Genomic DNA, 15899 nt, shown 5'->3' with positions numbered 1-15899 from the left:
ACAATCCAGCTTGTCTTCTACGGAGCAAACACTGGAGGGCAGCACTGATGGGAGAACCAGCTTGCAGAGGCCAGCCCCCAACCCAGCATGGATTCCAGTGCACCTCTGTTCTCTTCTACACGGTCTCTGGTGCTTCCTCCCCTAGGTGGCTTTAACAGGCAATTCCACGGCATAAGGGCCTGGCCCATTCCTCAACCAAGGCCATGCAGCTCCCTGCCATTGGTCTCATCAATGAACTAATGAATTGGACTTGCAATATGTTATACGACCAATGTCCAACAATTACCAATATATAACAGTTGTAAGTTCAATCTTATTACCACAGAACTTACCGTGTAAAAACCTGTCCACGTATTTTTCTCACAGCACTTTTACAGACATTGGTAAGGCCATCATTTAAAATCTATCTCTAATTTTCCCAGAAGTGATTTAAGTTCTACAGTCATACAGCACAGAAACAGGCCCTTCAGCACAACTTGTTCATGCTAGCTGTGTGGCCCAGCCAGCTAGGTCCCATTGGCATGCGTTTCATAGCCCTCTAAACTTGTCCTATCCACGTACTTTTCTACATGGCTTTTAAACATTGCTAATGTGCCAGTGTCAACCACTATTTCTGGCTGCTCATTCCAAATATGCACCATGCTTTGTGTATATGGGATTTCTAGCTTCTGATCTTAAACCTGTGCCCCATTGTTTTTAGCACCTTTTCCTTGGGAAAATATGTGCTTTCACTCTGTCCATGCCCCTCATGATCTTATAATCCTCCATCAGGTCACCCCTCAGTTTCCTGCATTCCAGGAAATGAACTCCTTATACCTCAAGCCCGCAAGTCCAGACTATATCCTGGTAAAAAGCATCCTGGTTAGCATGATGCTATTACAGCTTGGGGTGTTCCAGAGTTTAGAATTCAATTCCTGTGCCGTTCTGTAAGGAATCTTTCTACGCCCTTCCCATGGAATGCATGGGTTTTCCCCAGGTGCTCTGGTTTCCTTCCACAGTCCAAAGATGCATTGGGTAGGTTAGTTGGTCTTTAGAAATTGTCCCATGATTAGGTTAAGGTTAACTGGGTATGTGGGATTGCTGGGGCAACGTGGCTTAAAGGGCTGGAATCGTCTATTCCATGCTGTATTGCTAAATAGTTTGATATTCCATGTAATCTTCCATTTTTCTTTCATTCATCTATCTATCTAAGAGACTAAGTGTCCCTAATATATCTGCCTCATCCACCACTCCTAACAGCATGTTTCACATACCTATCACTGTGTAAAAATTCTTCTTCTAACATTCCCCTTATACTTTCCTCCAATCACCTTAAAATTATGTCTAGTACAACATGGATTCTTGACTTCACAATCTACTTCAGAAATGAGCTCAAAACAACAAGTGCTTTTTCCTCTCCATGGATGCTGCCTGACTTACTGAGGTCCTCCTGCATTTTGTATGAATTGATCTGGATTTCCAGCATCTGCGGAATCTTGCGTTTCACGTTATAATGTTGTATCTTATTGTCTATCTGCACTGCACAACACCAGCCATTTTAGTATCATCTTCACTTACTATCCACGCTTTGTACATACACATCGAATTGAAAAACTTACTTAACACAGCATCAGAAGAAGAAAATCAGATTATACAAGAAAGAACACAATTACAGCCGAAAATTAATAAAGTTCACCATAGCGCAATGTAGTCAAACTGATCATGGTGTTGCAAGACTACAGTAGTGATTAGGGTTATAGAGCTTGGTTCAAGAACTGAGTAGTTGAAGGGAAGTAGATGCTCCTGAAACAGATGGTGTGGGACTTCAGTCTTCTTTCTTTCTTTTTAAATCTTTTTATTGAGTAAGTATACAAAAAAGGTAAGCCATATAAACATTAATACAATGTTAAAGTATAATAAAATTCCAAAAGGTATCAATACCAAAAAAAAATACTACAAACAATGTAAGGACTTCAGTCTTCTGTACCTCCTGCCTGACGGTCGCTGCAAGAAGATGGTATGGCCTGTATAGTGGGGATCTTTGATGATAGATGCTTTTTTTTTGAGACAGCACCTCCTGTAGGTACTAAAGTTGGGGAGGAATGCAGTGGGCTGAGCACACTGCTCACTGCAGCTTCTTACATTCCTGTTCTTTATTATCGTTTTTTTCCCTTGCATTTGCAGTTTGTTGTCTTTTTCACATTGGTTGGTTGCCCATCTTGTGTGCAGATTTTTCATTGCTTCTATTTTGTTTCTTTGTATTTACCATGAATGACTGCAGAAAATGAATCTCATGGTAGTAATATGGAGACATACTGTGTATGGTGCCATATATGTACTTTGATAATAAATTTCCAACGTTGAACTTTGTGCATTCAAATGGCCCAACACACAAACTGTAAGGATACTTTCAACAATTTGCTCAGATAGTGATGAGTAGGTTTGCATGAGTGAGACTGGTTCGATTATCTCAGAAACTGCTGACATCCTGGGATTTTCATGCATAACAGCCTCTAGCGTTTACAGACAATAGTACGAAAAACAGAAGATATCCAGTGAGTCACAAACACAAGAAAATCTGCAGATGCTGGAAATCCAGAGCAACAACACAATATGCTGGAGGAACTCAGCAGGCCAGGCAGCATCTATAGAAAAGAGTAAACAGTTGCTGTTTCCGGCTGAGATCTTTCTTCAGGACATCCAGTGAGTGGATTCTCTGTGGGCAGAACACCTTGTTAATGAGAGAGACAGAGAAGAATGGCCAGACTGGTTCAGGCTGACAGGAAGGTGACAATAACACAAATAACCACTTATTACAACAGTGTTGGGAAGAACCTTGAAGCTATAGCAGCAGAAGACCATATTATGTTCCACTCCTATGGCCACATTTTTTAGTACACTCGAGTGAACATTATGATAATGCTGTCCATTTCCCAGCACTTTCTTGGATTATCCCAAAAACATTTTTTAACACTTTGGTTAGCAAGTCAATAAACAACAAACCCTTGTACATGGGTGCTCATTGTGAACAGTACCTTGCACAAACGTAGAATGCTCTGCACACCATGGACAATTGCTCCAAGGACCGTAGATCCAAGTGACTTGACACAACCCATCGAAATATATACACAAGGATTTCAAAAGGGATATCTGCAAAACAAAAGTATTAATAATGAAAAATAAACTGGATATGGTGGCTTATTATAGCTTTTGCCACTGTGAACTTATCTAAAAAACTGCCAGTGACATGCATGATTAATCCATTCTCAATATTATTATTTGTTTTTCATTCATACAATTTGTCTTCTTTTGCACTTTGGCCATATGTGTGTAGTTTTTCAGTGATTCAGTTATTTTTGTATCTGTTGTAAATACCCAAAAGAAAATTAATCTCAGGGTAGGATACGGCAATGTAAATAAACTTTGAACTTTAAATCAAACAATGAGTTAAGAAATGAATGAACAGCTGGCTATCACTCCTCATAATATCTGATCTTTGTTCCAAGGTGAATTACTTGACATTCATAATTCTCTTATTTATGCAAAAGAGCTTGTCCCTTCTCCAGAGTCATGGCAGTCAGCCCAATCAGCCTCTGCCAACTGTGCCAATCCAGCTACTGCAAACTGCGTGTGTTCAGCCCATATCCCTCCAAGCCCTTTCCCTCCATGTACCTATCCAAGTGATTTGTAAATAACACTACAGTATCTGCTTTAACCACTTCCTCTGGGAGCTCCTTCCCTACCCTCAAACTGTGTGAAAAAATTGCCCCTCAGGTCGCTTTTAAATCTTTCCCCTCTCATCCTTAATGAATACCTTCTAGTTTTTACTTCATTAAAATTTAATTAGCACAAGAGTACTATGAGCAGTTTTGGGTCACCGGGCATTGGAGGGGATCCAGAGGTGGTTCACAAGATTGATCCTAAGATTGAAAGGGTTAATGCATGAGGAGCTTTTGATGGTTTTGGGCCTGAATTCACTGGAGTTTAGAGGAATGAGGGGGATCTCATTAAAAGACACTGTATCAAATATTGAAAGGCTTAGATAGAGTGGATGTGGAGAAGAGATTTCCAATAGTGGTGGAGTCTAGGACCAGAGAGCACAGCCTCAGAATTGAGAGACGTCCATTTAGAATGAAGATGAAGAAAATTTTCTTTAGCCAGGTGGTGGTGAATCTGTGGAATTCTTTGCTATAGATGGCTGAGCAGGCTAAGTCATTGAGTATTCTTAAAGCAGAGGTCAATTAGTTATTAAATAGGAAGGGCATCAAAGGTTAGGAGTTAGCAGGAGAATGGGTTGAGAGGGATAATAAAATCTGCCATAATAAAATGGTAGAACAGATTTGATGAGCCAAATGGCCTAATTCTGCTATGTCTTATAATCTTGTAATATTAAAGTAGGAAGAAAAATATGGTTGTTAAATATTACAGCTCACTGCGCTTGCAAAGCCAAAACACTGGTTTGCATAGTTTCAGTGTTTATTGACAATTCAATTTAAATAGGAAATAGTAGTTAGTGAAAGGAAAATGGTGCAATCACTGCAAATTTGCTCATTTCAGGACTTTGCTCATTGTGCTACTGACATGCTAAACAACGGAGGGGCCGGGACACAGTGGGCAATGCATATCTGGACACCACTAAGTAATTGTCATTCACCCAACTGGCCCACAGCCCATAAAATCATTAAGCAATTAGAATGCCTGAGAAATTAATGGGCACAAGCTAGTGACAGGACTGAGCTGGAATCCTGCCTTGGTTAGGTCCTCCACATCAAGGCAGCTCACCTTAGGTAAGGGGTTCCCAACCTTTTTGACACCATGGACCCCCACCATTAACCAAGGTATTGCTGTTCATCAGTCATGATATCTGTATGGTCTACCCCGCTTTGGGTTCCTTACTCAAACCTTCCACTTATTAGTGAGTGGCTATAGAATGTGAGGGGACACTTGCGGGCAGTCCCAGCATATCTTTGGGTGTATTGGTTGTTAACGCAAATGATGCATTTCACTGTTTGTTTCCATGTACATGTGATAAATAAATCTGAAGATATGCCGGTCAATATAACATTTTTAAGGACTCTACCATTCATGCTCTCGATATTATTTTTATATTTGCACACCTTATGCCTCCCCATAATAGCTATTTCCAGAACAGAACACAATATTCTCTTAGTGTAGTCTAACCAGGGTTTTATAGAGCTCTTGAACTCAGTCCCTGACTAATAAAGGTGAGCTCAACATATGCCTTCTTATCCACCCAATGAATTTGCGCTGCAATTTTGCAGGATCTATGGACATGAATCCCAAGAGTCTGCCATTAACTCTGTATTCTTCCTTCAAGTTTGACCTTTCAAAATAAATCACTCTACACTTTTCTGAATTGAACTCCCTCTGCCACTTCTCAGCTCAGCACCCTATCAATGTCCTGTTGTAACCTATGGCCCACCTTCAACATTATCCACACCACCTTCAAACTGTGATGTTTGCAAAAATTATGGTCAAACACAGAATATTAAATTAAGTTGGTAGTATAGGGGGCTTTTCAATAATGAATGAATTTCAATGAATGACTTTTTAAACAGATTTTGGTCAAATTCAATGAGCAGTAAAAGTTTGTAATCATGTGAAAAGCATAACTGAAGCCAGTTGTTTATTCATAATTTTTTTTTTTATTTAGAGATGCACCATAAATAGGCTCTTCCAGCCCTTTAAACCATACTGCTTAGCAACCCACATAGATGGGTCATAGGTCTGTTTCTGTGCTGTACTTCTCTATGACTATGACCAATTAACCTACTAACCGATTCATCTTTGGACTGTGGGAGGAAACCAGGGCATCCAGAGGAAACCCACATACCCCACAGGGAGGACATACAAACACTTGACAGAACATCAGGACTGAACTGTGAAATCTGATATCCCGAGCTGTGATAGCATCATGCTAACTTGTACATTACCATGGCACCCCAAAAGAGGCTGCAGATGCTGGAGCCTGGAGCAAAAACACAAACTGTTGTTGGAACTGAGATGACAGCTCTCAGTCCAAAACATCCACTGTCCATTTCCCACCACAGATGCTGCCAGACTCACTGAGATCAGTTCATTTTAAGTTAAAAATTAAATTGGTTGCTAGGCAGGGGCAGGCAGCATTCTGTAGCAACAATTGACGGTCATACAGATCTAGATTTATATATACACTCAGTGGCCATTTTATTAGGTACACCTGCATGTTAATGAAAATATCTAATTAGCCCATCATGTGGCAGCAACTCAATGCATACAAGCATTTGGACATGGTCAAGAGATTCAGTTGTTGTTTAGACCAAACGGAGGAGAAACGTGATCTGAGTGACTTTGACCATGGAATGATTGCTGGTGCTACATAGGGTGGTTTGAGTAACTCAGAAACTGCTGATCTCCTTGGATTTTCATCCACAACAGTCTGGAGTTTACAGAGAATGGTATGAAAAACAAAAAAAAAATCCAGTGAGTGGCAGTTATATGGGCAAAAAATGCCCTGTTAAAGAGAGAGGTCAGAGGAGAAAAGCCAGATTGGTTCAAGCTGACAATGAAGGTGACCGTAACTTAAATAATGTGCTACAACAGTGGTGTGCAGAAGAGCATCTTTGAACATACATGTCGAACCTTGAAGTGGATGGGCTGCAGCAGCAGAAGACCATGCCGGGTTCCACTCTTGTACCTAATAAATTGGCCACTGAGTGAATGTCTTATGTTAATCTGTTGTCAATATTGTTACCCTTTATATTCACTGACGGACTGAAGGAGAGAATTGTATCAGTGATATGGTAATGAAATCCAAAGAAACATTCAGATTTCATTTGTCAAGGAAGAGGATGGGCTACAGCAGCCAAATACCATGAACACATATTCAGCGGCCACTTCACTAGGTACCACCCGTATCTAATAAAGTGGCACCAAGTATATTTCTGAACTATGGTAAACAGGGTACAGCGATGGAGTTTAATCGGAAAGAATGACACTACTTAGTGCAACAAAACAGAGCATTATTCACAGCAGAAACATTCACAACCCAGGAGACTAGAAAGCCTCTATTAATCTACAAATGTTTCCATTACAACAAAGACCTTGGAACATTTCTTGTGTGCACTGATGACCTGAGGACAAGGCAAAACATAAAGACAAGATGATGCTTTTCACTGGAGTCAAGAGCCAAATCAAAACGCAAGCATAAAGATTCCTATGGCTTGAACATGCTCTTACAAAATGCAATAAGGGAAGTAGACTGGCTCTTTCAGTTAAATACCATTAATGATTGTTTGCTCATAGGGTAGGCTCTCTCAAAAATGTAATCTAGCCAAAACTATAGCAGAAGATGGCTCCAGTTGTTATTCTATATAGCCAGTCACACCACATGCTTGATTGAACCTGTCAAGTTAATCTTGTCAATGATCTCAATGTCGTCATGAAATTCAGGTTAGTCTAGTTTTTTAAATAATTCCAAGTCCAATGTTGATAAAGTAAACAAAGATGTTATCACATTAATCCGAGCAGTCGGTACTTCTAAATCTCTTATTACTGCAATTATCAGGTTCCTATCTGTAAAGTTATGTTTGAATTATTGCAAAAACGCTAAACAATAATGTTGCAACACATTAAGGACAAAGAAGGTTAAGGCCAGTTTAAAGGATTTGCGAATTTTACTGGTCATTAATTCATTCTTTTTACATTCAGTATTATTTACTTCAATTATTAATTAGTGATAGATGAAAAAAGAAAAACTTTCCTTTGAAGTGATCTTTATTTTTCAACTAAAGTCATCCATCATCTTAGTGTGACACAACAGTTCACAGGTGGTGGGGGGGGGAGAGAGTACAGAACAATCTTGTGATTTCTTTAAAAGGTTTAATTGAGTAATGAACAAATTGCTTTTAACAATGTAGAACAGTAAAGCGCTGGACAGGCCGTTTGGCTCACAATGTTGTGCCAATCTTCAGGCCAATTTATACCAACTTACCTCCTCCAACGCATCTTCCATACCCTCTACTCCCTTCATGTTCATCTATTTATCTAAATGCCTCAAACTCCAATTGCCTCTTTCCACTACTACTTCTGGTCTACTGCTCTATGCACAAAACACTTGCCCCTCGCACCATCTTTAAATTCAAACCCAACCCTCAAAGCATGTGTGGGGAACAGCTTCTACCTTATCTATGTCTCTCAATTTTAAAAACCTCTTTCAGGTCTCCCCTCAGCCTCCAGGGAGACCAACCCAAGTTTGTCCAAACTTTCCTTATCGTTCGTACCTTTGAATCCAGGCAGCATCCTGCTAAAGCTCTTTTGCACCATCATCACATCATCCTAAAATGGAGTGGCCAGAGCTGCACGCAATTCTCCAGGTCTGGTTAAAATAAAGTTTTATATAGCTGTAGGACTACTTAACTCTCATGTTCATTTCCCCAACCAATGAAGGCAAGCATACCATATGCACTCACTCACCGATATTGCCACTAAAAAGAGACAGATGATTACCATAATTTCTCTGGAGTCAAGAAGGGAAAAAAAATTGAAAAATTGATTTATTTTGCGATCCACATTTATTTAATTTTATTTAGATATATAGCGCAGAACATCCCTTCCAGCCCAGTAAGCAGCGCCACTCACCAATGCACCTATTTAACGCAATCTTGGATCACAGAACAGATTACAATGACCATTTAATCTACTAACCAGTTTGTCTTTGGCCTGTGGGAGGAAACCGGAGCATCCGGAAGAAACTCATGGTTACAGAGAGAGCATACAAACTCCTTACACACAGTGATGGAATTGAACTCTGACATGCTGAACTGTAATAACACTGTGTTAACTGCTACAATATTGTGGTGCCCCCAAGAGATTATTTAATCACATCACTACATTGAAATAGTACAAGCGAAAGCAATAAGAGAATAATGTTACTGAGAAAGTCGAGAAACACACTATTTAATCAAGAACTGTGTGGATTTGTTAAAGCAAGACCAAACCTAATTCTTAACTGAACTTTTCAAGTTGGGAGAGTCAATGAGGTTCACGATATGATAAATTTTAAACAAGGCCTTTTACAAGATCTCACAAGGCAAGCTAATTCAAATAAAGGACACTGGATTCAAAGAAAGTTGACAATTGGGATTCAAGAAATTGACTGAGAATTGGACTAGTCTTCCAGAAAATGCACTTGGGGAGAGCAAAGGAATCCAAAGGAGATAGTGGATAACTAATACACAGGTCCACAGAGATCTTCATGATTTTTTCTATACATGCCTAAAGGCAGTAGAGCTAGATAACATATATTGGATCTTTTGATTTTATTAGTGAAGCAAAGAACACAAGAGCTGGGAGCCAATATTACAAATGCATCATACAGTTCTGGTCATACACTACAGAAAAAAAAAAATCTGACAACAGCACAATCATAAGATTATAAATTTCACCTAAAGCGTAGATTCAAGCACTAGCAAGTTATTTTTTTTTTGAAAAAGTAAACTACAACATTGCATTATCTGCACTTCCTTGTTAAATAACTCTGTTGAAATCTGCTTCCACTGACATCTGAACACCTTTTCCAAAAGAGAGAGATGATAGCTGAGAAGCAATTAAAAAGATTAACTTTATTTGTCACATGTACATCAAAACATAGAGAAATGTGCCGTTTTGCACCAAGTCAAACTAGTCAGGATTGTACTGCGCAGCCTGCAAGTGTTGCTATGTTTCTAGCATCAACATAGCATGTCCATAACTTACTATCCCTAACCGTACATCTTTGGAATGTACATGGTCATGTAAAGAATGTACAAACTTCTTATAGGCAGTGATGGGAATCAAACCCCTATCTTATAGCTGGGGCTGTAATAGTGTTACGCTAACCACTACACAACTGTGAAAGCTGACCACATGACTAACACCGATTCTCAACACAGGTGCCCCCAGGATTGTGTTCTGAGTCCCCTTCTCTACTCCCTTTACACCCATGACTGTACTGCCACACAGCTCCAATCTGCTGAACAAATTCAGAGGACACGATTTTGACTGGGCTTAATTCTAGCAGTATTGAGATAGCCTACAGAGGAGAGATTGACACCCTGACACAGTGGTGCCAGGATAACAACCTCTTCCTCAATGTCCAAAAAACAAAAGAGCTGATTATAGGAGGAATGGAGACCGGCTCAGCCCGATCAACATCAATAGGTCTGCAGTTGAGAGGGTGAATAGTTTCAAGTTCCTCGGTATACACATCACCAGTGATCTCACCTAGACTTTACACACTGACTTTGTGGCACCAAAAAAAGCACAACAGTGTTTCTTCCACGTCAAGCGACTGAAGAAGTTTGGCATGGGCCTCCAAATCTTCAAGACCTTCAACAGGGGCACCAAGAGCACACTGACTGGCTGTATCATTGCCTGGTATGGGAACTACACCAACCTTGATCACTGGGCACTGCAGAGTGGTATGGACAACCCAGTGCATCTGTGAATGTGAACTTCCCTCCACTGAGGAAATTTATAGCAGCAGGTGCAGAAAGAATGCCTGGAAGATCATTGGGGACACCAGTCGCTCCAACTTTAAATTGTTTCAGCTGCTTCCGTTTTGCGAAGGGTACTGCAGCATTAAAGCCAGGACCAACAGGCTATGGGACAACTTCTTTCTACAAGCCACTAGACTTTTAAATTCACATGTCTGTACATTTCAAAGGAGTCATAATGCAAAGATCTTTACTCCCTCGCATTGTGGTATGGATGTAAGATTTAAATAAATTCTAATTCTAAATTCTTGTCAAAATAACAATTCTTTTATTTGCCTTGCCTTGTTGTAACACATTTAAGAACTATATTAGGGAAGGCAGTGAAATACATGTCACTGAAATTTGATTAATGAAATTTTACAACAATGCACACTGAATGAAAATCGATCAATTTAAGAATTGATTATAATTTTTTTTCTTTTTTGTATATGCACAATTTGTTGTGTTTTGCAAACTGTCTTTGTTGTGTGTAGTTTTTCCATTGACTATTGTGCTTTTTTGTATTTACTGTGAAAGCTCACAAGAAACAATCTCAGGGTAGTATATGGCACTTCGATAAGACTCACTTTAAACTTTGAAGCATCTATTTATTTTATGTTGCAAAAGTAAATAACTATTCTTGGCTGAATAAATGGTTCTTTACTGTATTTTAAATGCTCCATAATCTTTAACCAATAGAAAACTATACAGGACTATAACTGAATATCCCAATAAATTGTGCATCATGAATCCATACCCATCACAACCTGCTAAAGCTAATTTTATACAAGGTATAATTAACAAACAAGACTTTCACTCCATTATCTCCCTAGATTTATGTGCACACCTTTCAATGAAATAAAACACCATCCATTTTAGGGGTTAGAAAAAAAACACTAGTTGATGCATTAATATCTCTCAATCATGTTGGTGGCCTAAAGAGAGATTAGTTTTGTGTGTTAGATATACATTGAAACATACAATGAAATCAACGCTGGGTTGTCCATACTACTCTAGCATCAACGAGCAACATAGTCTGAGAATATGCTGAGGGAAGCCTGCAAGCATCACCTGTATGTCTTTGGACTGTGGGAGAAACCAGGAGCATTTGGTGGAAACCCAGGGGGTCACGGGGAGAACATACAAACTCCTCAGAGTGCAGCCGGAATTGAATCTAAATCGGTACACCTGCCACTGCATTACTGTGCCACCCATTTAAAACATAAAATACATAAAAACATAAGCTTCTCATAGTATCACATTATTGAATAGAGGCTACCTGATTGGTTAACTCTTACCTATACATTTGGATGGAATGTCTCTTATCTATGGGATATAAGCAAGGACGACCATGCTGCCTACCAACTTAATTCTTTCCCTTCCTTTCCTCTTTGTTCTTAAGAGTCTTGTTACTGTACATTTCCAATTCTCTTTGTTCTATTTGCACTTAATAAAATTATTGCGAAGCATCAGGTTTAATGTCTCTTACTTGACTTCCGAAAGAACCTTGGATCAAAAACATCAGAATTCAAGAGGTCACTTGACAGAGGTGTACAAAACGCTAAGAGGCATAGATAGAGTTGACAGCTAGAGTGGTTTTCCGAGGGCAGAAATATAAGGGGGCATAATTTTAAGGTGATTGGAAGAAAGTGTAGGAGGGATGTCAGAGTTAATTTTTTTTAAAGAACATACAGTGGTGGGTGCATGGAATACATAGGTAGAGGTGTTGGTAGAGGCAGATACATTTGGGACATTTAAGATACTCTTAGATAGGTACATGGATGAAAGAAAAACAGGGCTAGATAGAAGAGAAGGGTTAGATTCATCTTGGAGTCGGTTAAAAGGTCAGTTCAACATTGTGAATAATGTGCTGTACTGATCTATGTTAAAAAGTTGTGAAACTAAAGAGTTAATGAGTCCTGTTGAAACTATGCAGTGAACCTTTCAGTTGTTGAACAAATTGTGAGTAATAAATTATAGTCGTAAGGCAGCTATAGCCTATCTGTTGCATTAATTTGCAACATACACATGTAATAAATACTCCACCAATCAAATCACTCACGCACTCTTCCAACGTAGCCAAATTAAACACCATTTCCCCCCCAATATTAATTTCAATATTAACATTAATTAGGGTGCCACAGTAGTGTAGTGGTTAGTGCAACGTTATTACAGCTCAGTGTGTCAGAGTTTGGAGTTTGTTCCAACATCATTTGTAAGGAGATTGTATGTTTCTCTAGCTGATGTGGATTTCCTCTCAGTGCTCCAATTTCCTTCCACCGTCCAAACGCATACCAGTCAATTTGTTTAATTGACCATTGTAAATTGTCTTGTGGCTAGGGTTAAGTAGGTGGGCTGCTGGTTTGTTGGGCTAGAAGGGCCTATTCCTTGCTGCATCTCTAAGTAAATAAATAAAAATAATTAATTCCTAACAAACAGAATCAGAAGGGCGCAAAAGCATCAGAATTCCGAGTGATCGGTGTACAGGTTTTCCCCGCCATCCCAAGGTAGAGTGTTCCTATGAAATGTTCGTAAGCTGAAATGTTGTAAAGCGAAGAAGCAATTACCATTTATAAGGGAAAAATTTGTGAGCGTTCGCAGACCCAAAAATAACCTACCAAATCATGCCAAATAACACATAAAACCTAAAATTACAGTAACAGAAGTAAAAGTAGGAATGATATGATAAATACACAGCCTATATAAAGTAGAAATACTTTTCTACAATCATTGCCGCACTGTCCACCGTAGCGAAAATCTCACGCAAGCGCCGTTGGCAAAAACAGTCGGCAGAAAATCTCACGCATGCGCTGTTGGCAAAAACACTCTCCAGTAACCTTTAAGCTATGAAGCTGCCAAATGATACCAAATAACACAAAAATATACAACCTATATAAAGTAGAAATAATGTATGTACAGTGTAGTTTCACTTACTGGCATTGGGACAGCGCCGAGCACACTGATGACAGTGTGTTAGGCTGAGTCGGAGGTTGGGGTGGTGCAGTGACCCCCACCCTCTGGGCCGCCACCTGATACCGATCTGCGAAGCATGTAGGGGTACAGCGGTAGCCGGGGTGCACCTAGCACATCTTTAAGAAAAAAGCCAAAATAAACATGCTAATTAATTAGGTGCCACCCGGCACGTAAATGTCGGCCCAGATCAGAGGCGATTGCCAATTGTGTCGCCTCTGATCTGGGCCAACAATTACGTGCCAGGCGGCACCTAATTAATTAGCTTGTTTATTTCGGCTTTTTTCTTAAAGATGTGCTGTGTGCCTCCCGGCTATCGCTGCATTATCTGCGAATCCGTATCTGTCCGCGGCCCATTCGCTACTACATTCGGTTTCAATTGTTATCCTTTCCTCTTCCAATTGCATCAGCTCTTCATTTATCAGTTCTTGGTCATGGGATGCCAAAACCTCTTCAACATCATCTTCGTCAACTTCCACAAGCCAAAATCAGTTTGTCCTTACTTCATTCACCATGATCAAATTAATTATGCTTAATTATGTCTAGTTTTACGCTAAGTGTAACACCCTTACGAGCTCTTTTAGGCTTTTCCGATACCATCCTGCTAACGGCTGCTCACAGGCACATGTTTAAGCAATGCTGGTGAGAATGCCGTTCCCGGGGCAAGCTGCTGCTCGGGGCGTGCGCTGTTTTTTTTTTATCGCGCGCTGCTTTTCTCGTAACAGTGAAAACACCTTCTGTTAGCGAAAACGGAACTAATGTAGGTCTTTCGTAACAGTGAGGTTTCGTAAAGCGAACGTTCAAGAAGCGGGGGACACCTGTACCTGATATGTGTGTCTGGTTCACTCCGAACTCAGGTTGACAAATTTTGTGGGGAGAGTCCTGTAGACTCAGTTGCTGTTGAAAGTACGGCAATAGATCAGTTACTTCATTGGCCTTCCCCTTATCTTCCTTGCTGAAAAAGTTAATTTGTTTACAGTTAGCATTTTAGCAAGACAGTGCTTGTAATCAGCAATTAAGTGAAAAGCTCATTTCTATAAATGAATCTAATGCAACAGGCTAATTCAGTATATAGTTCAGTACAGAATATTCCCTCTTCTCCTTACTACCAAGCAGGGAAGAAATAGAGGAGCCTAAAGACACATTTTAAACTTTTTAGGAACAGCTTTTTCCCTTCTACCATCTGAATAGTCTATTGACACTATCTCACTATATCGCTCTCTTTTTGTACTTTCTTTCTTTCTTTTTCTTTTTAAATCTTTTTATTAAGTAAGTATACAAAAAAGGTAAGCCATATAAACATTAATACAATGTTAAAGTATAATAAAATTCCAAAAGATAACAATACCAAAAAGAAAATACTACAAACAATGTAATTTAAGCATAAGAAACCAAGATAACATAATAGTATACTAAATTTTATATATATCAATGGAAAAAAAGAAAAAAAACCCCCCAAAAAAAACCCACCGTGCAGCTAACTAAAAGCAAAGCAAAGCAATGGGCTAACTTGAAACCAAACAGAGTTAAACTTAAAATCACGTCCTCAATCCCGACCTCCATTAAAACAGTGAAAAAAAAAACAAGAAGGGTAAATATTACATTAAATGAAAATATCGAATAAAAGGTCCCCAAATCTGTTCAAATTTAAATGAAGAATCATAAAGGTTACTTCTAATTTTCTCCAAATTCAAACATAAAATCGTCTGAGAAAACCAAAAAAAGGTAGTTGGAGCATTAAGCTCTTTCCAATGTTGTAAAATACCTCTTTTCGCCATTAAAGTAAGAAATGCAATCATTCTACGGGCTGAAGGGGAAAGATTACTAGAAATTTTAGGTAGTCCAAAGATAGCAGTAATAGGGTGAGGAGAGATATCTATATTTAATACCTTAGAAATAATATTGAAAATATCTCTCCAAAAAGTTTCCAAAGTAGGGCAAGACCAAAACATATGAGTTAAAGAGGCTATCTGCCCCGAACATCTATCACAGAAAGGATTAATATGCGAGTAAAAACGCGCTAACTTATCTTTGGACATATGTGCTCTATGAACCACTTTAAATTGAATTAGGGAATGTTTAGCACAAATAGAGGAAGTATTAACTAATTGTAAAATCTGCCCCCAATCATCCACAGAAATGGTAAGCCCCAATTCCTGTTCCCAATCTACCCTAATCTTATCAAATGGAGCTTTCCTAAGTTTCATAATAATATTATAAATCATAGCCGATGCACCTTTCTGACATGGATTAAGGTTAATTATCGAATCTAAAATATATATAGGAGGAAGCATTGGAAAGGAAGAAAGTATAGTACTTAGGAAATTTCTAACTTGTAAATATCTAAAAAAATGTATTCTTGATAAGTTATATTTATTAGATAATTGTTCAAAAGACATAAGGGAACCATCTAAAAATAAATCCAAAAACCGTAAA

The 15899-nt window shown here is 39.0% G+C and overlaps 1 protein-coding gene across 4 annotated transcripts in view; it reads right to left on the bottom strand.

Moving 5' to 3' along the window:
• The window catches only part of fbxo9 (F-box protein 9), a 132803-nt gene that overhangs the window by 46494 nt on the left and 70410 nt on the right, over positions 1–15899 (bottom strand). For all 4 annotated transcript variants that reach the window (XM_063039044.1, XM_063039041.1, XM_063039053.1 and 1 more), the window contains exons 6-7: positions 14288–14418; positions 3015–3129 (exon numbers count right to left, since the gene is read on the bottom strand). In XM_063039044.1, the coding sequence (XP_062895114.1) occupies positions 3015–3129; positions 14288–14418 (246 nt within the window). The remainder of the gene's footprint in view (positions 1–3014; positions 3130–14287; positions 14419–15899) is intronic.

This window comes from Mobula hypostoma, chromosome 2, assembly GCF_963921235.1.
Source record: "Mobula hypostoma chromosome 2, sMobHyp1.1, whole genome shotgun sequence".
In the NCBI taxonomy this organism is placed as follows: Eukaryota; Metazoa; Chordata; class Chondrichthyes; order Myliobatiformes; family Myliobatidae; genus Mobula; species Mobula hypostoma.
This window is presented reverse-complemented; position numbering and strand designations above follow the sequence as displayed.